The 18,955-nt window shown below is 39.4% G+C and overlaps 1 protein-coding gene across 1 annotated transcript; it reads left to right on the forward strand.

Annotated features, from left to right (window-relative positions):
* Positions 1-551: 551 nt before the first annotated feature.
* LOC111863654 (STAM-binding protein) lies at positions 552-18,325 on the forward strand. Its single transcript, XM_023850152.2, has 10 exons — positions 552-924; positions 4,389-4,487; positions 6,228-6,396; positions 7,419-7,663; positions 8,120-8,123; positions 8,179-8,307; positions 10,939-11,076; positions 11,743-11,855; positions 15,297-15,399; positions 16,252-18,325. Exons 1-10 carry the CDS (start codon positions 791-793, stop codon positions 16,312-16,314), a joined length of 1,197 nt encoding a protein of 398 aa, XP_023705920.1. The 5' UTR covers positions 552-790; the 3' UTR covers positions 16,315-18,325.
* The last annotated feature ends 630 nt before the right edge of the window (positions 18,326-18,955 follow it).

Genomic DNA, 18,955 nt, shown 5'->3' on the forward strand with positions numbered 1-18,955 from the left:
TTTTGGAAAGGGTGGGGAACCAAGTTTAATAGCACTTTACTCAAATCGAACCCGAAGGATATGGGTGAAGTGATATTGTTGAGCTGAACCCTTCTTGAGAACCCGCCAATTGTGCAGCCACTCAAGAATTTTCCAGCCTTTTATGGAACCCGAAGGTTCATTACTGTGTTCACAAGAGCCCTCCACTGGTCCCTATCCTGAGCCAGATCTATCCAATAAGCATTGGGGAGGGGGGTAGCGCTCAAAAATAGTTGCTATGTTAGCATACCTTCTTACCGATTGGCCTCTCGGCCCTGTCGGCCATTTTAAATTGTCTGTTACTAATTCCACATCTACTGGTCATTATTGTACCACTAAGGATCAACGGAATCTATATAAATAAACTGAACTGAATGAATTATAGGACGCGTAGAAATGGTAGCAACACCTCAACTTGTTATCATTGCGGCCATGTTGCCCACTAATAACATGCGAGTTTCACGGGGTTCACGGGGTTCACGGGTTTGGTCATTATGGTCATTCGTGGTACGTGGTTCCGTGACGTCGGTTCTGTTGATGGCTACGACCGCTACGATGCAGGGCGTGTCTGCTGCAGTCTGCTATCCGATTGCCTCGTTATACCGTGCCGGCTGCCTGAGATTGTAGTTGTTCGTGAATAGCCTGATGCAGTCCCGTGTGCATAGTATTTTCTGTGTCAGCTGGCAACGGTTGACGGAGGTTGACAGCAGTGCTGGAGTCTGTGCAATGTTGTAATGATTTGTTGTGACTGAAGAATTTTTTTTATTAGAAAATGGATCAAGACAGATATTTGTGTGATAAGCAGTCATCTTCTGACTGCTGTGGTACCGATCCAAATTTACGACTTAAAGTCCTCTCGGACTTAGGAAATTCAGTAGAAATAGACAATAACATTCCGCCTAGAAGGTGGGAGTTACCTTCGGTTTTAATTCAGCATGAATGTGTGTAGCATGATTTGTTCATTTCTCAGGTTGAGTTCCAGTTTTGGAGGTTACAGGTTTTGGAAGTGATTTACTAGAAGTAAACATGCACATTCTAGAAAACAGACTTTTCATGCACACACAGACGTCGTTATTCTAAGAGGACGGATAATGTGTATGGAAAAGAAGATAGTAACCCACCTTTTCTTGCATTACCATGAGGCCATGTAGAAATCCTCACATGCTGTTGTGGCCGAATATAAGTATATTTCAGAATAACCATATGTCGAATGTTTTGATTCTTGAATGCGTGAGCCGAGGTTTATGTAGGTTTTATGTTATTGGCAGGTCATTGTCTTCCAAATATTTTTTATGACATGTCAGCTGTTATCCAAAACAGCCTAGATATGTCTGAATATTGATAGCCTTTGTGATGAAACACTTTGTTTTGTTCTTGTCATATATTTGCTACAAAGAGATGTAATATGGCATGGAACACAAAATTTTAGTTTTAATTTTAGTTTCATTTTGTTAAAGTCATTTTCACAATGAAAATTGTTGAAACCACTTGCTAAGATACAGAACATAATTTTGTGACTGCAGACTGCTTTTACCCCTTTTGTCCCATGTCTATATCTATCTTATTTGTTACTTGACCCATGTACTTAGAAGCTGACTTCTTACAAGCATCATATAACAGACTTTGTTGCTTGAGGTTTTGCAAGGTTTAAAGGTAGAAGAGACTTTTAATTCAAGTTCTTCACATTACATAAATATTACTTTATTTATTTTTCTTTATTTATTTAATATTTTCAGTAGCTTAGATTATATAATGTCCATCATTACGAATTTAGCAAATATTCAATTTGCTGGGAAGTGGAAGAAAGCCATTGTTGGCTGCTTTGAGATCTTGTCATGGCATTTGCCTGGATGGATGGAAGAAAATCACAAAAATATGAGTTCATTATTGGCTGAGATTTAAATTCAGATCCTCTTGAATGTGAAGCAGTGCTCTTCTTAGTTAGCCACTATGCTCAGTTCTTGAATACCGTATTTACGCACGTATAGGCCGCGTGCGTGTATAGGCTGCAGCACAATTTTCAGACAGAAATTATAGAAAAAATAATTTTCTTGGAATATTATTTCAGGAGTATTACACCCTGTATTACTAATTATGAATAAAATTTTTGTTTAAATGAAGTGTGATTTCGAATATTTTGAATATAAGCCGCACCCCAGTTTTCCTCTTGAATTTTTGGCAAAAAATGTGCGGCCTATACATGCGTAAATACGGTATTTTTTTTTTTTGTCACTGGTAGATTTTATTGTCATGAACCCCAGATTTTCAGGTTTCTGCCAGTAGTTGACCCCAGTGCAAATAAGGTGCTATCAAAGAGTACCATCTTCATGGGTATAATGTCATGTAGTCCAGTGAAAGTTAACTGACATTTTGGAGGAACATATCTCCATCATCAGGATTGAATAAGCCGAGCAAGATACCAGCATGAAAGCATCTAGTCATCTGATATGTTCGTTCAAAATATCAGTTGACGTGCAACAGACTACGTGGTGTTATATCCCAGAAGATAGTAATCTTCATAACCACCACAGTGAGTGGACATTTGCACAATGGAGTCGCTTGTCAAATAGTATTAAAAATAAATTAATAACATACAACATAACGGGTCTCTGAACACCACATCAGCCATTGTATATATAATATGCCCGTATAAACATTACATACAGGGGGGTCCAAAAAATGTACTCACTCTTTGATAGTCAATATCTTTGGAACAAAATGACATGTGGTTACAATTCTTGCGCGGTAGTGTAGCGTAATGTTTTCTCAACAGATGGCCAAGGTCACCATGAGTCACATGAGTGTCGTGCCGCATGCGCGCTGTGAGCAGAAGACAGCAGCAACAATGGCTGAAAGGTTGTTCTTTGAGCAATGCAAGGCTGTATCGAAGTGTACTGGAAGTACAAAAACATTAAAGAGGTACGACAATGGCAGAATGAGTTTGGAACTCAGCCACCAACACGTCAGACAATTGCCCATATTCAGGATAAATTTGAAGCCGACAGTACTGTTCATGATGTGCATAAGCAAAGATCTGGGCCACCATGGATAGTAACAGGTCCAGCTTCCAATGCTGTGGTGTTGCAACACTTTACATGATTACCGCAAAAATCTGTGGATCAGTGTGCATCTGAAAGTGGGGTAAGCCGATCAAGTGTACGGCGAATTCTGAAGGCTGCAAAGTGGAAAGTGTACATTCCAAAACTGCTGCACGCTATGAACGAGGATGACCCAGATCAGAGTCTTGAATACTGCAAGTGGTCTGAAGGCATGGATCGTGAGGATGAGGAGTTTGCAGGGAAAGTTATCTGGTCTGACGAGGCGTAATTCAAAATGAACGATACTGTTAACCACCATAATTGTGTGTATTGGGCTTCTATAAATCCACACATTCACGTGGGCAAGGAAGTGAATCTACCAGGTGTTAATGTGTGGTGCGGTCTGTCATCGCGCAGTTTGATTGGTCCTTTCTTCTTTGAAGGTACTGTAATTGGTCAGGTGTATCTCGATATGCTTCAGACATCGATTTTCCCTGCCATTTGAGAGCTGTTTGGAGGTGAGAGATTTTACCTACAACTAGATGGTGCTCCACCTCACTACCATCGAGATGTCAGGGCGTACTTGGATGACACTCTACCTGGATGATGGATAGGTTGAAGAGGTGCTGTTGAGTACCCACCACGATCTCCAGACCTAACACCTCTTGACTTCTGCCTATGGGGAACCTTGAAGGATGAAGTTTATCGACCAAAGCTAGCTACACTGAACGCACTACAAGAAACCATCGAAGCATCATGTGCAACCATCACACCAGACACACAGCCATAGTTCGCTCAGCAGTTCGGTGGCATCTATGCTGTTTAGCTTCTGATGGTGGTCACTTTGAACACATACAATGACTCTCTCTCTCTCTCAGCACAAGAATTGTAACTACATGTCATTTTGTTCCAGAGATATTGACTATCAAAGAGTGAGTACGTTTTTTTGGACCCCTCTGTATATCACAATTACAACTGCCAACTTCCAAATACCATCACATATACAACTTCTGACTATGTAACTCATATTTTAAGACTTCAACTTTTATTGTAATTTATATTTTATACTCACTCATTTTATTTTATAACATTGTACTCACTTGGAAGTTTAGTGCTGTATCCTACATTTGACATGCAATTCAATAACAAAAAGTTTAATGTATTTGCTTGATGATGGCCTTTTGAAGGCCAAAACGTAGCAAAAGTATCTCCTAGAGCTACTTACATGTATTATTGATTGTTGTGTTATGGCGGTTTTCAGTAAGAAATAATATATGATACAAAACAGGATGCATTCGATGAAAATTACTAATGTTCACTGTTGTATATCAGATATTACAGGTCTGGCTTGGAAATGGTGCGGATGGCTAATGTGTATCTGAAAGAAGGCAGTTTGGAGAATGCTTATATTTTATACATGAAGTTTATGACGTAAGTATGTGATGTTTTAGTAATGAAATTGGATTCAAAACATTCACTGATATGTTATTACAAAGGAAACTGGCTCAGATGGGAAAATGCCTGACTTGTACATACATATATTTCACATTTCACAAGTCCAAAATATAATGGACATGAAACTGGTCACAAGCATAACACAAACAAACAAAGCAGAAAGTCTATACAAAGCTAAACAAACAATGTAACTAACTATTTACTGTAAAAATAAAAAAGTAAGTAAAGCCATCCCTGTAAGAGGCCGTGAAGGCCCATGGGGTTGTGAGACGTTGAGGGTCCCACATTATCTAGACAGTCGGCTCAAAGATGGCGGTAAGGTTGTCAGCCTTATGCGCCAGCTGCACTTTACTCCCCGGGAGAATTATTTAATTAATTCCAGGTACTCATTTCTGTTAGAGGCCGAGTCGACCCCAGGGCCTAGTGCGGCTGGAAGGATTAGGTCAACTGAAAAAAATCCAATTACCTCATCAGGATTTTAACCCACGACCTTCTGGCTTGTAGCATAGCCCCCAACCAACTACGCTACCGCATACCCCCAACTATTTACTGTATGCTCCAAAAATTCATCAGCTGTATAAAATGAGTTATTCATGAGATATGAAAATAAATTACTTTTAAAACTGATTCTATCCTCTCTAAGACTTTGAATGGACTTTGGCGATCTATTAAATAACCTAATACCAGTAAGTATATGTCCTTCTGGAAAACAGAAAGATCTGAAGTTGGAATATAAATTTGATTTTTGCTTCTAGTGTTCAGGCCATGAACGTCTGAACCTGAACAGAAATTATTTTGTATTTGGGAAGTGCCTGGTTTGAATCTCAGCTAGAACACAGAATATTCCATTGAGGTTTTGGTGGTTTTCCTTAGTCCAAAAGACCACCCCTCAGTGCTGAGTGAGAAATTTTGCAGTTATCACTGGTGAACAGATGACCATAATTTTTGAACACTGTACAATGATAATAAGACCGCATCTGTGGTCTAGTGGTCAGAGTTCCTAGCTACAGATACAGAGGTCCCGGGTTCGATTCCCGGCGCTACCAGATTTTCTAAAAAGTAGTGGGTCTGGAATGGGGTCTACTCAGCCTCATGAGGATAATTGAGGAGCTATTTCAAGGAAATAGCTCCGGTCTAGAAAACTGAGATTAACGGGGATCCATTGTGCTGGCCACATGACACCCTCTATCCACAAAAGTTGGCACTAACTTAGCTGAGAAGTGGCAGTCGCTCGGTCAGTATATTTCACTTGCAGACTACACACGACATAGTTCAGAGTATAATGATAAGAATGAATGCTACAGGGACTGCATTATGCTGTATACAGATTTAGTATTCACAGTGTTTTGAGTTCAGTGATGTGCACTGCTATCAGTGTAAATTTAAAAATAATGAAAAATGTGTCTGATCATAGTGATAATTAATTGCATCCAAAATGTTGTGAATATTGAAGGACAAGTTCCAGCACAATTGCAAGTGTAAATCAAGTGTCACGTAACTTCGAACAAGGCCAAGAGTAACCTTGAATGCACAGTAGAAAAATTTCAGACAAGGGGGTGGGTTTAAGGGTGTGAGAAGTGACAGGCGGCCTGAACTGGAATTCAAGGTTACTCTTGGCCTTGTTCGAAGTTACGTGACACTTACTATAACAAATTAACCATCATCACAGATATTTACAGAACCACAATAGCCACACAGTGTTATATATATCCATAGGCTGTTCATTGAAAAAATCCGTCACCATCCTGATTTTTCAAACGTGTCAGTAACGGATAGAGCCATTAATGCCGAGAAGCTGAGAGAAGTTTTACCGAGAGCGGAGAAGCTAAAGACCCAACTTCTGGAGCATTATACACATGAATATAAGAGATACTGTGAAGAACAGGTAAGTTCCTCATCTTTCATTTATTAATAAATACAAATACAATCAGTGAAAGAAGCCAGAAATCTGCAAATGGTGAAGGTCACTCTTGATAAATTTTGTGACGTGTTGCGCTATGCAGGACACCCCTCCCCCCACCAGCGGTGATGTAACACCATTGGATTGCTGTCGTTACTAAGGTCACAGGCCCGTCAACACCCCGCCCACTCCCGCAGTGACGTAACATGGGATGCCGCCATTGCCACTCAGCAGTAAACAACTCCCGACAGCATTGCTAGGCTGTCAGCAAACACGGCATCAAACAACAGTGGTGCCTATTATGTAGCTGTTTTCTGTGTTGTCCATAACGGGGCTAAATAAGGAGCAGCGAAGACTATTCAAGAGTTAGTTACGAGGTGGCCAGGGAAGAGTATGCAGTCTAGTATTTGTAATACTGCAGATAGCAGTAGTTGTGAGATTGTATACTGTGTGATTGTACGAGCGAGTGGAATAAAATTCGCTATATCCCATAAGGCGTGAAGTTATTTGTAGCATTATACACACAACACGTGACAATATGCTCTTCTGCAGTATCAATTTTGTTTCTGGTTTCACTGTTTTATAGATCTCAAGCCTTTTGGAGTGTATTTTATGGGTGTAAGTGTTGTGTATGAATTTATTTTGATTGAACTCTATGTTAAATTCTTACTGAAAGGTAAACCCAAAATGTTAAACCCAGTTCTATGCTGAGACGACAGAAAGAAAGCCCATGTATGGTGGGGATGTCTATGTTCAGGCTCCTACTTTGAGTCTGATGTATTTCACTCCACCCTCCACTCTCAATAACACTGTGAGCAGAAGGTTGATGGTTGCTTTATCAACTGTGAAGAAAATGGTTCCTGGTCGCGATATTGAACATGAGAAAATAAGCATAAAAATTCAACAATTTAAAATATTTTTATTAGTTTTAATTTATTTGGAACAGTTCACACACACCTAGTGATAATTTCAGGTCTCACATTATGAGCCGTTATTTTGTGTTGCAGAAACTGAGAGAGCAGGAGGAACTTGAGCGTCGAAAAAGAGAAACAAAAGAAAGTAAAAAACGTGAAGACCTAAAAATCACACCCCCACAGATTTTGCCAGCGGAAAGGGGGAAGTCCATACCAGGATCATCTGTAGTTGTAATGCCTCCTGTTCCTACTGATAATGTAATTTATCCAGATATGCTGGAACCAGAAAAACCGAGTTACATACCTAAGCCAGACAGTCTTTCCGTATCTGCCCCAAGGTAAGAGTAAGTGCTATAATAATAAGACAGTTCATGAGTGTAACTAACTAAAGGTTCAGCACCTCTAATTCAAATACTTGTCACTGAATGTGAACCTAAGCCAGTTCTATCTGCCTCCCATTCTCACAGTCCATTTTCCAAAGATCCAACTTTACGTGTTATCCTGCCATCTCCAGCTCCATATTGCAGGTGATATTTTTCCAACAGGTTTTCCCAACAAAATTCTCTGCATACCTACCTACTTACCTATCTACCTGCCTCTACAACCCTGGGTGATCCTTGGCCTCCTCTACAACCAGTCTCCACTGCTCTCTACTACTCATTTTCTCTATCCATCCTTTCACCTTCATCTTCTTCAGGTCGTTCTCAACATCATCTATCCATGTCATCCTGGGTCTTCTTTTTCTTCTTTTGGAATAATTCTTTGACTACTTCCTACATCTTTCTTGGTTGCAGTATTGTGCATACATTCCAAGTTGCCATTGCAATATCACTGTTCCTTGTCCTTTGCTTAGTCCATNCATTCCAAAATTGGATTGCGAGATGTTGTAATTCCATCAAGACTTATGGGAAAATTTATGAACCTGGCGCAGCAGAACACAAACCAGAATATTGAGACTTGTGGAATATTGGCTGGAACACTTGTAAGTTTTATAGTGGCTAGAGTTGTAAATGCACAGTTACGGGATCTGATATTGCATTATGATTTTGAGAAATGGCTCTTGGTAAAAAGGTAAAGTTGTCCTTAAGCACTATGCCATGAAGACGTGGGGAGACAGAGATGTATATATAGGTGCACCATTCTTCACTTCAGCAGTATATGGAGGTGAGTAGAGAGCTTTACACCTCCACTGCTTTGCCGCAAGGGAAATCGCCCCTAGTGCCTGTTGGATAGGAGGTTGTGTGGGCCCCAGAACCAGTCTGGATAGTATGGAGAACAGAAAAACTGTACCACTGCTGGGAATTAAACCCTGGCTGTCCAGCCTATAGCTTGTCACTATACCAGCTGAGCTATCCTGGCTCTTTGCTCATGGTACTACATGAAATAAATGTTCATACATATGAGAGTGATAGTGACAAATCAAAATTGCATTCACAGAGAAGTTAAGATGACATTTATGAAGCTCATTGACCTGTGAAATGTGTTGCTGTACAGTCTGGTAGGTAGTTACCAACATTTTAGAGAAACATACTGGCTGTCTTTGGGATACAAGAGTCTATTCTATCCTAGATGTGGAGGCAGCAGGTTTTTCCCAAATGCTTTTCTTCCCTGAAGATGGAGGCAGCACATTCCTCCAAAATGTTGAGAAAGAGTAGCAGGTTCTCAATATCACATCCCAGAGGCCAGCGAACCTTCATACTCATCTCCATGTGAACTTAGAGAGAGTTTAATTCAGTTAATGGTCCTTAACCATAGAATTAAGAACTTTTTGCCTTCCTATCTGCTGTCTAAAAAGGTAAATAATAAAATATGTAAAATTATAGCTGTCTTTTGTTATTCTGTATTGGGTTTGTTGCACCATCTGGCAAATCAGAAACAGATTTATCCTGAATTGGAGCAGGAACAATCCAGTAAGGTCACCCATTTTAGATGATAACTTTGTTTCTCACATTAAGGGAATTAAAGCTGGTCAAGAACAAGTTGCTGAAAAGAACATTTGGAGAGAGAAGCAGTAACAGGATCAAAGAAAATTTTGCATAAAATAGGATCTCTGTAATTTGCTGACGTCACATATTCAATTCAAGGAAGGTGAGATGGACATGTAGCATACATAAGAGATGTGAGAAATGCATATATAATTTATATCAGAAAGCCTGCATGTAAGAGGCGACTTGGAAGACCTAGGTACAGGTGGAGGATAATCAGTGTTTTAAAAACTGGTGTTAATGAAATAGGGTGGAAAAGTGTGGTCTGAATTTATCTGGCTTAGAATAATGATTGCATGAACATGATAATGAACTCCTGGTTTATTATAAAAACAGGATATTTCTTGAGTAGGGGAGGACTGTTAGCTTCTTAAGCAGAACTGTACTCAAGTCAAGGTTTCTCTAATGTTGCACAGCACGTGATATTTTGGCCTTTATAGGATAAGTGATTGCATTGAATGTACCAATGAATCAATCTGTTTATTATATAAAATTAAAAACACTACTTTTTCGGTCTTGGCTGACCATCTTCAGGTGTATACATGTAAAATCACAAATATATAGTTTAAATTGAATCAATTGTTGGTCACTGTAGTTAAAATTTCTTAATTGGTGTTGTAAAATGTGAAATCTACAGTTTGTGAAGTTGTAAAAATAAATAAAATGTGTGTGTACAGGTTGCGAATGTACTTGATGGTATTTTGAGTGGTGTATTTCTGTTTTTACATGGATTTTTTATATTATTCCCATATACATGTGTATAGCATAGCTGTAGGTAGTGTTACTGTTCGTATGTTGAGAACATCTCTTTGTTCTCTTCTTTGTGCCTTACCCAAATGTGCATGTGGATGTCTTGATGTAATACATAGTAATGAAAGTTTTGCAGTATTGGATATATGTCATTGTGGATCAGTATGTTTTTGAGTTCTATGAATAAGGGTATTAGTGCATAGGGGATGTACATGCTGTGGTTGCTTTTATGTGGGCTGAATTTCTTGTTTTTAGCATGTTCCTGATGTGGGTTGTATGGGGAGTGGTAGGTGACTCTATGCTCTCAGATGAGAGTATGAGGACAACATACTCAGTTGGATCCATTAAGAGGAGCTAACTTCAGTGACCTCACAGTATTCACTTTCTGACGTGTGTTGTTTCAGAGTACTACACGATAGACAACATATAGAACCTCAGTAATTTCAAGTAAAATACACAATTGTCAGAACCCTTTAAAATTATTTAAAAACACAGATACTTCAGATTTATTTCAGAAATTTTCTAAATATATACTGGGGCGTCCATTAAAGAAAACTAGTTAGATTTTTGACCAGCAGCCAGTAAAGTAGCAAGCTCCAACCAAACTGACAAAGTGTGCCAGTGGGTTAATGCCACTCACACCACCTGGAAAAATTCAAATGAAATGTGCTCAATTATGATATTGTACTCTCTGGCAAAATTAAGATAAACCGTGGTCACTTACATCATATCACCGTCTGCAGAGAATCAGATATAGTGTGCTCACTTATGCTGTAAGAATGGATATTTGAGAAATTCAGTGAATCAACCAATGGACCAACATGGGATTGTAGCTTTCATATGTGTAGGACTGTTTCAGTTGTGTTTATTTTTTTCAGAATCATGGGCAACTTATTATTACGCACCTTCTGGTTCCGAAACAGAATGGAACTGGAGATTCATGTACAACACAAAATGAAGAAGAAATATTTGACTATCAAGATCAGCATGACCTTATAACTCTTGGGTGGATTCATGTAAGTTGTTTTTGGAAAAGATACCAAAATTTTTATGTGAGCATGCGTGTGCATGTCTGTCTGTTCTTTATATATTTCCATACCATTGGTGCCTGTTTTACCAAATTTGATACTGTGTTGGAAGATTTCTTTGGGGAAGTTTGGGGTAGCAAAATGTATCAGTATGGGCACAGAGGTCCAAATGTGAGATGTCAGTTTCCCCAAAACAGGATATATCAGTCAGATGGTCTGTGAAAGAGCAGTTGTTACCAGTCAGATGGATTTTGTTGTTGTTCAGTATTCAGCAACCAACAGTGATTGTGGAGCAATGGTCATTTCATTTTCAAGATATGGTTAATCTGGATATTGTTCAGTGTTCAGCAGCGGACAGTTTTCTGAGGAGTAACAGTTAATTTCATGGCCAGGATAATATGATGAGGAAGTGTGTATGAACTATTTCCAGTGTCTTTGCACCTATTTTGTTGGAGAGATCACTTCCAAGAAGAGTTAAAAGTGTTTGCGTTTATGCATGTCTCTTGTGGCAGAGCAACACCAGGAAGATCAAGTGTGTGCAAGCCAACAGAGCCAGTATTATGTCCCAGAAGATAGAACTCTTGATTTGTGAACATTGTTTTTGTAGTCTGGTAAGAGAAATCTTAGTCACAAAATTGTGTATTTTTTTTTCAGACTCACCCAAGTCAGACTGCATTCCTTTCGAGCGTAGATTTGCATACCCACTGCTCATACCAGCTTATGATGCCTGAAGCGCTTGCCATTGTGTGTGCCCCACGGTATCAAGAGTAAGTGGAAACATATTTCTATTAGCACAGAATGTTCAGTTGAGATGTAAACATTGTGACTGTGATAACACAGCAGTAGTTCACTGCATGACCGAAGAATCAACAGGGTAAGATTTTTGCCTACATGCAGACTCTCATATCAGTCTGTAATTACACAAAACTTGATGATTAATTACAGTAAACAGGGGAAACAACTTGCCATATTTTGTAAGGTCTGCTGGAATTGAACCCCTCCTGCATGCTTTGCAGTACAGAGGCAAATTTAGCAAAACTTTCTTAAGCTCGTCTTCAGAAATTGAAGCAGTTGCACAAATATTTCATTCTGGAGACCTTTATCAGTGCAGGGGACATTGTTGTACAGTTTTCACTTCAAGTTTCTCCAGAGAGAATATTCACAGTGACTAACATCAGGGGCTCTGGAAAGCCAGAGTCTTCCACTGATTATTCCATTCTGAGACACTTCAAGTGTAGTGACCTTTTGTCGTTACCATGGCAGTATTTAAGTTTGTGCCGGCTCTGTGAACGGCAGCTCTGGGTCCACAATTTCATCATTTACATCTTGCAGCGGCAGGGTATAAAAGTGAGTTCCTCCTGATGCATAACTGTCATTTTATATGGTAAGGTAAAGTTGCAGCTTTGCTTAACAAATTAAGCACTATGCCATGAAGACACAGGAGGGAGTGAATGTATAGATCCACGTTTTCTTGACCTTGGCACTAGTTGCAGGTGAGTGGTCAGCATCACGCTTTACCCACCAGGGAAAGAGCCCCTGGTACCCATTGAATAGGATGCTGGATGGGCCCCAGGGCTGGTCTGAACAGCGTGGAGAAGAGAGAATTCTTGACCCTATCAGGACTTGAACTCCGACCCCTCTGTCATCAGCCTGTAGCCAGTCGCTATACCCATTACCAGTTTCTTATGCTGAGCATCTTAATGATTTGCCAGTACTTATCTGTAACTGTCCTTGAATGTCTTGACCTTGTTATTCAGTTAGCACATTCCTCTTTGACAGTCTCTTTTTGACACAAACTGAACTCCTGGTCCACCACTTTTTGACTAAGTTTAATACATGTGAATTTGTTAGAACTTCTGAGTATGTTTAGTGAACCCCTGAATGCACTTTCTCTGAGTTTTGTGATGAAGACTTATTGTTAACTCATATACTTCGGTGCAAGAGTAACAAATTCTTACCTTAAGGATCTGAAGAACCAGAACTTTCGGTCATTACCACACCAGTCATAATATGTTTACTGCATCTGTGACTCATTTTATCAGCAGGTTACTTAGCAATCACAGACAAATTGTATACTCTGATTATATTGTTGCTACATTTTCCTCTCATTTGAATTCTCTGTGATTGAAGAATAGGTGAATGTACAAATATCAAGGTATGAGAGGCAAGGGGACCTTGGAAGATGTCTCAAGTCTGTTTAAACTTTTATGTAGTTATTTGAAAGTTGATTATTTTTTATGTGTAGAGATTACAAAGAGACCAAAGCATTTTGAAGGAATTTAAGACTGTCAGTAGTGACCCTAATTTTGAATCACAGAAGGAAATGGATTTCGGATATTAAGAGAATGTAAAGAGATTGTCTCTCCAAATTGCCAGTGAGATACAGATGTGTTGGAACAAGAAACAAAGGACATCTATTCAAGAGAGTATTATATTAAAATGTAAAGACTAGAATGGATCAACAAATCAACATCATATAATGCAGCAGTTCTGTAACAGAGACGTCTCAGTTGTTCATTTATATTCTCATCAGACTCTCAGTGGTTCTTGTTACTTCTGTAAAATAGTAGCTTAATTCTGAAAACTCACAGTGGCCAATGAACTTTTAGTGCTAAGATTTTTTTCAGCCGGAGTATAATATGTGTCTTCAGTGTTGAGCCCAGACCGTGTTTTTAAGGTTGAGGGTGTTCAAGTGTTCCAGCAAACATCATGGTTGCCATCATCAGGGTAAATGATTTTGGGAACAGTTTAGTAGCTCTCACATGAGGCCTTGTGTAAGAGATGTCCAATCAGAGCTTCGGTTCCGACACATTGTCTAGGGTAGGAGCTGTACAATAGCAAATGAACTCCCAGGCATTAACCCCAAAGAAGGCAACTGCAATGTTTGCTGAAAGGTTCGAAACCCCATAACATTTGACATGGCATGGTCGTGAAAACCAAAGCTGCTATGCCCAGTGAAAGTTGTGTTTAGCTTTTGTTTGTCCCTTAAGCATAATGATACCATGGTTCAAATTCAGAAATGCCAATAGATTTGTAAGTCTTGTGCATGGCTTTTGATGGATAAAGTACTGAAACTGAAATTCATTCATTAGCGTGACGTTCAAGGACCAATACAGTTCTCATTCATGTAAAGCTAAAACCAGTAAATCAGTCAACTGTGGAATGTTTATTGAGGAAACTGAGGCAGAATGAAGAGAAAGGCATTATTTATGTGCCTCTTTGGGGGTGGGACATTTAGAGGGAGACTCTCTTGTAGGTATGTTGTCAGCATTAATCAGCACATCTCTTCATGTGTGATTTGAGGTTCCTACAGAAGTCACAATGGAGATTATCACTTTTGAGTTGAGACAACATCTGTACTTTTTGTTTATTTAATAACACTGTTAGTATCGAGACTATAGAGTTAGATGGATTGGACAATTAATGTGGAGCTGTCTTAGGAATGAAAATTGGCAGGGGAAATTTAAGAACTTGGAGGAGATTTGTCCCGGTACCACTTTGCCCATTACAGATACTACATAACCTGACCCGGGATTGAACCCAGGCTGTCATGGTGGGAAACCGGTGACAAACCACCTGAGTTATGGCATGCCTTGTAGTCTGATAGAAGATTACTGGCATTTCAGAGGAATTTGCTGCCACCATCTTCAGGATAGAGTATGGAAAATGTGGTGTCGCTATAGAGGGAGAGACTGCCGATTCACGGTTTCTCGTTACTTCTTGGTTCAGTCACTGTCCCTGTCCTGACTGCACCCCTCTCTATATCTTTATCACTTTCTTCCATGGTCAGCCTACTCTTTTACCCTGAAGATGGAGGCAGCATGTTCCTCCAGAATGTCAGTAAATTTCACCCAGAGTCCATTTTACCCTGAAGATGGAGGCAGAAAATTTCTCGAGAATGTCAATAAATTTCACTCAAATTTCACTCACTGCTTCACATCCCAGGTTTCATTTGTCTCTGCCCCTTCTGTCTAAGGCTCCTCAGTTTAACACTATTTCCCCATTTAGCGTCCAATTTCAGTGGTCCTAAGTCAGTAGACTCAGTCTTAAATGTACTCCATATAGGATTCTACTCCCTTTGGTGTTTAAATCCACTGATCCTCAGAGAAAACTGAAATAAGGAGTCTCACTGTGGTGGCTTAGTTACCAGTCATGAAACCCTGGATACCGGAATGTTACTTTGTTTCACATTTCTAATTTTCTTTCAGAAATGGATTCTTCATTTTGACTCCTAACTATGGCTTGGATTTTATTGCAAACTGTAGACAGACTGGTTTTCATCCTCATCCCAGTGAGCCACCATTATACATGGTATGTATCATACAAAACAAAATTTGAACATGCTGAAAACAAATTAACAGTTTTCTAAAGGATCAGAAAGTTAATTAACTCCTTCAATAGTGTTGCATAACCTTTTGCCTGATGGGTGCTTGGATAGGTGACAGCTTGGGAAGACTGGGTGTTTTGTTGTTTATCTGGTGAACTCTTTGGACTTCGGTCACATCCAACTTTTCCCTGTGCACTGTCATGTTTGACCTGGGCCAGGCACCAGCCCCAATCATCTCCCCTATGTTGGAACAAGAAACCGTACAGTATATTCACAGGCGCTTGCACACCATACACACTTAAGTCCTGAAGATGGAAGCAGGATATACATCCTAAATGTATTTAGCACTGCCTGAATCCACACAGTGCAGAGACCCTTGAGTGACAGCAGCGACATTGAAACAAATTTGACAGCTTAAAATCAATAAATTGAAGGTAACAGGTAGGTCCTTAATCTTGAAAACTTTGCAAAACCCCATCATACTACAATCAATCTTTGTTGTGTCCTCATTGGGGGTGTTCTGTTAATTTATACCTTAGTACAGTTGCTCCTATCTCTTTGGAATACTGAGCAATTGACAGAGTCCAGAAATAAAGTGTAATATTCTATTGTCAGAACAATTTTAGGATTCTCGTATCAATATATTTGCCTAGAAGAACAGAAAGAAAAGTATGATGACCTCAGGGATGGAATAATAAGTGCCTTGCCCAAGATTTTAATGCCATACCAGCTCAGTTACTGGAAACAGATGGGCGGAATTTGTACATATAGCAGGCTACTTCTGTCTTGAATTTATCTTAAGCAGGAAGTAAGTGTAGTATTGTTGTTCTTTCCAGAAAGCAGAACATTCCAAGTTTGACAACGCTGCCTCTGTAGAAGTCGTGGATTTAAGGAGATGAGTTATGTGGTGTTTACACCATAGGAAATTATCTTTGTCAAAGCCTCTGAGTAAACTATTGAGTATTAACTTACCTGCTTGGAATATTTTTGATGTGAAGAAGCTCTGGACATTAAATCAAAACATGAATGACTCTCAGTACTAGGATTTGTATCTTGTTTCATACTGCACTTGGTTTAATTGTACAACTGTGTGGCTTGTTCAAGGATAGCTCTGGGCAAAAGAATAGAGCCAATTAAGACTATTCCCCTTGGGTGTTGAGGCAGGCATCTCAGTGATACACCAAGTGGTAGATCCTCTTCTTGAGATGCTGCTAGAACCACTGCACAGTTGTGGCTTTTATGACTGTGTCCACCCTGAAACTGTGGCAGCAAGAGGCCCATAATGTTTGGGGGATGGCCCAGCATCTGGCGTGCAATGTGTCCTGGACAGTGCAGTTCACATGGGCATGGTGATTGTCATGCAACACAGCAACACTCCTCATGAGTATGCCAATGTGCCTTCTTGTAATGGCAGTATGAATATCTCAAGAGGGTTTCACATTAATGCTATGTATGCATTGATGCTGATGTTAGGATATTTGAATGTGAACATGAACTCTCAGCACCAAGGAACTGGTCCTATTTGGATGGATTCCACACCTGGAATGTGAACATTTAATCATATCACATCACTTCTTTGTCACAGCTGCTGGTGTGTTATGCATGTGCCCACATGAACGCCGTTTGACTGGCCATATTTGCTAGCCACAGCAGGTGGAACACCCTTCATATGATATGATACACTTCTAAGCCTACCTCAGAGTTATTCGCCTTCTTTAAAAACAGTTATATAAAATTTGTACTTGATTGATTTTTATACACATCTGGCAGTGTTGAAATACGTTCGTGGATTTGTTTAATTTTGTACGCATACAGACCGTTCAGTGTGGTGTTGCAAGTTTGGTTCATATGTCTGTTATTGTAATGTATGAGATAAATTCAGAGGCAATTAATTGTTTGGTGTGGTATACACAGAGCTAGTCATATAAACGGGAGAGCTTTACAACCTGCTTCTGCATTTCTGCCTGATTTTAGTGCCTATTAATATTGTCATATGAAGTATTTATGATCATTACAGATGTGCACATAGACGTACTGTGTCAGGTTTCTTGCTTCAGGAACAGTGAGCCAGACTGAGATGGTAATAATTTGCATACAATTTATGTCCTAGGAACTATACTTTATTCATCTGATAGGAAGTCATTAAAATGTGGGTGGTGTTTAGTGATGGAAATGACTTTCCTAGAATTTGGTAGACACTCTAGATCAGTAGACTAAGCCAAGGGATTGTCCAATGCATGTTACAAGGAAATTATAAGAATGCAGGTACAGGAATTTGTATATCATTGTTTGAAATGATAGAGTGAAACCCCCCATTTAAGATTTCTGTGGATTTGGACACTAAATTGAGAAAAAATTTTGGAAACAAGAAATTTAACATGAGTTATTGTTGACTTGGAACATCGAAGATAAAGGTACTTTAAATGGTAGTCCCACTGCATTTACAGTGTTTTAAGGCACAGATGTAGCATCATTAAAGATAAGTGCTGTGGAACTAAATAAAACAGTGTCTACCCATTTCTACACCTGTTTCTAGAACGGTTTTATGTAGTACTTGAGTATATGTAAGTTCAATCAAAATTGAACAGTCAGAAAGTAAAATACCCTATTTTTTTATTTATAAATCTGATGTCTTTATCAGTGAACCTAAATGAAACAAATAAAGGACAAAATAGACAAAATCTTGAAGAAAATATGTTCTTATTAACGCTATTTTACTCAAAACAGAGATTTTCATAAGGTGCTCCATTATGCTAAATGAAGGTTGCCTGAATTAAAAAAATGTGTGATAAAACTTTGTTCACTGTGCTGATTCTCCACTGTTCCTATTGTTTTGTTTGCATTGTTAAGTTTCTTTTAAATAAACATCTGAGGAGAAGAATGCTATAATTTTTCTCCAACAAGGTCTGACATCTTTCTCTGAGTCTACTTTTATCAGCTGTACTGTAAATAAGGCAGTCAGTCATCAGCTTCCTGCCACAGTGGCCCAGGTTGAATCCCAGGCAGGACATGTGGGTTTTATGGTGGGCAGAATGGTATGGGGGAAAGTTTTCTCCAAGTACTTCATTTTCCTCTGCCATTTCTCATCCCACCAATTGCTCTACATTAATTAATCATCACTGATGCTATACAGTCTCGATACTGATAGCATTATTAGATAACCAACTTAAAAAAAAAGTAACTGCTCGGTTCTTTAATTTTAGAAGTACAGTTTGAGGTTATACTATGCTCTGTATGACCAGGGAAGTGGCATAGATGCTTCTCTTTTCTACAGCATCCAGACCAACTCTGGGGCCCACTCAGCCTCCTATCCAGTGGGTACTAGGGACTGTTTCCCAGAGGTAAAGATGCTGGAGCATGAAGCTGACCATCCACCTCCATGTAATGCTGAGGTTAAAATGCATGGAACTATATTCTGCTCCCTAGACGTCTTCATGGCCAGGTGGGGTGCTTAGTTAGTCACAGGGGTAGCTTTTAGAGTTCGTAATGCCTGTGAACACAGTATGTGTCATCAGGAATCTGTTTTCTTGCCACTTTATG

This window comes from Cryptotermes secundus, unplaced genomic scaffold (genome assembly GCF_002891405.2).
Source record: "Cryptotermes secundus unplaced genomic scaffold, Csec_1.0 scaffold234, whole genome shotgun sequence".
NCBI classification, from domain to species: domain Eukaryota; kingdom Metazoa; phylum Arthropoda; class Insecta; order Blattodea; family Kalotermitidae; genus Cryptotermes; species Cryptotermes secundus.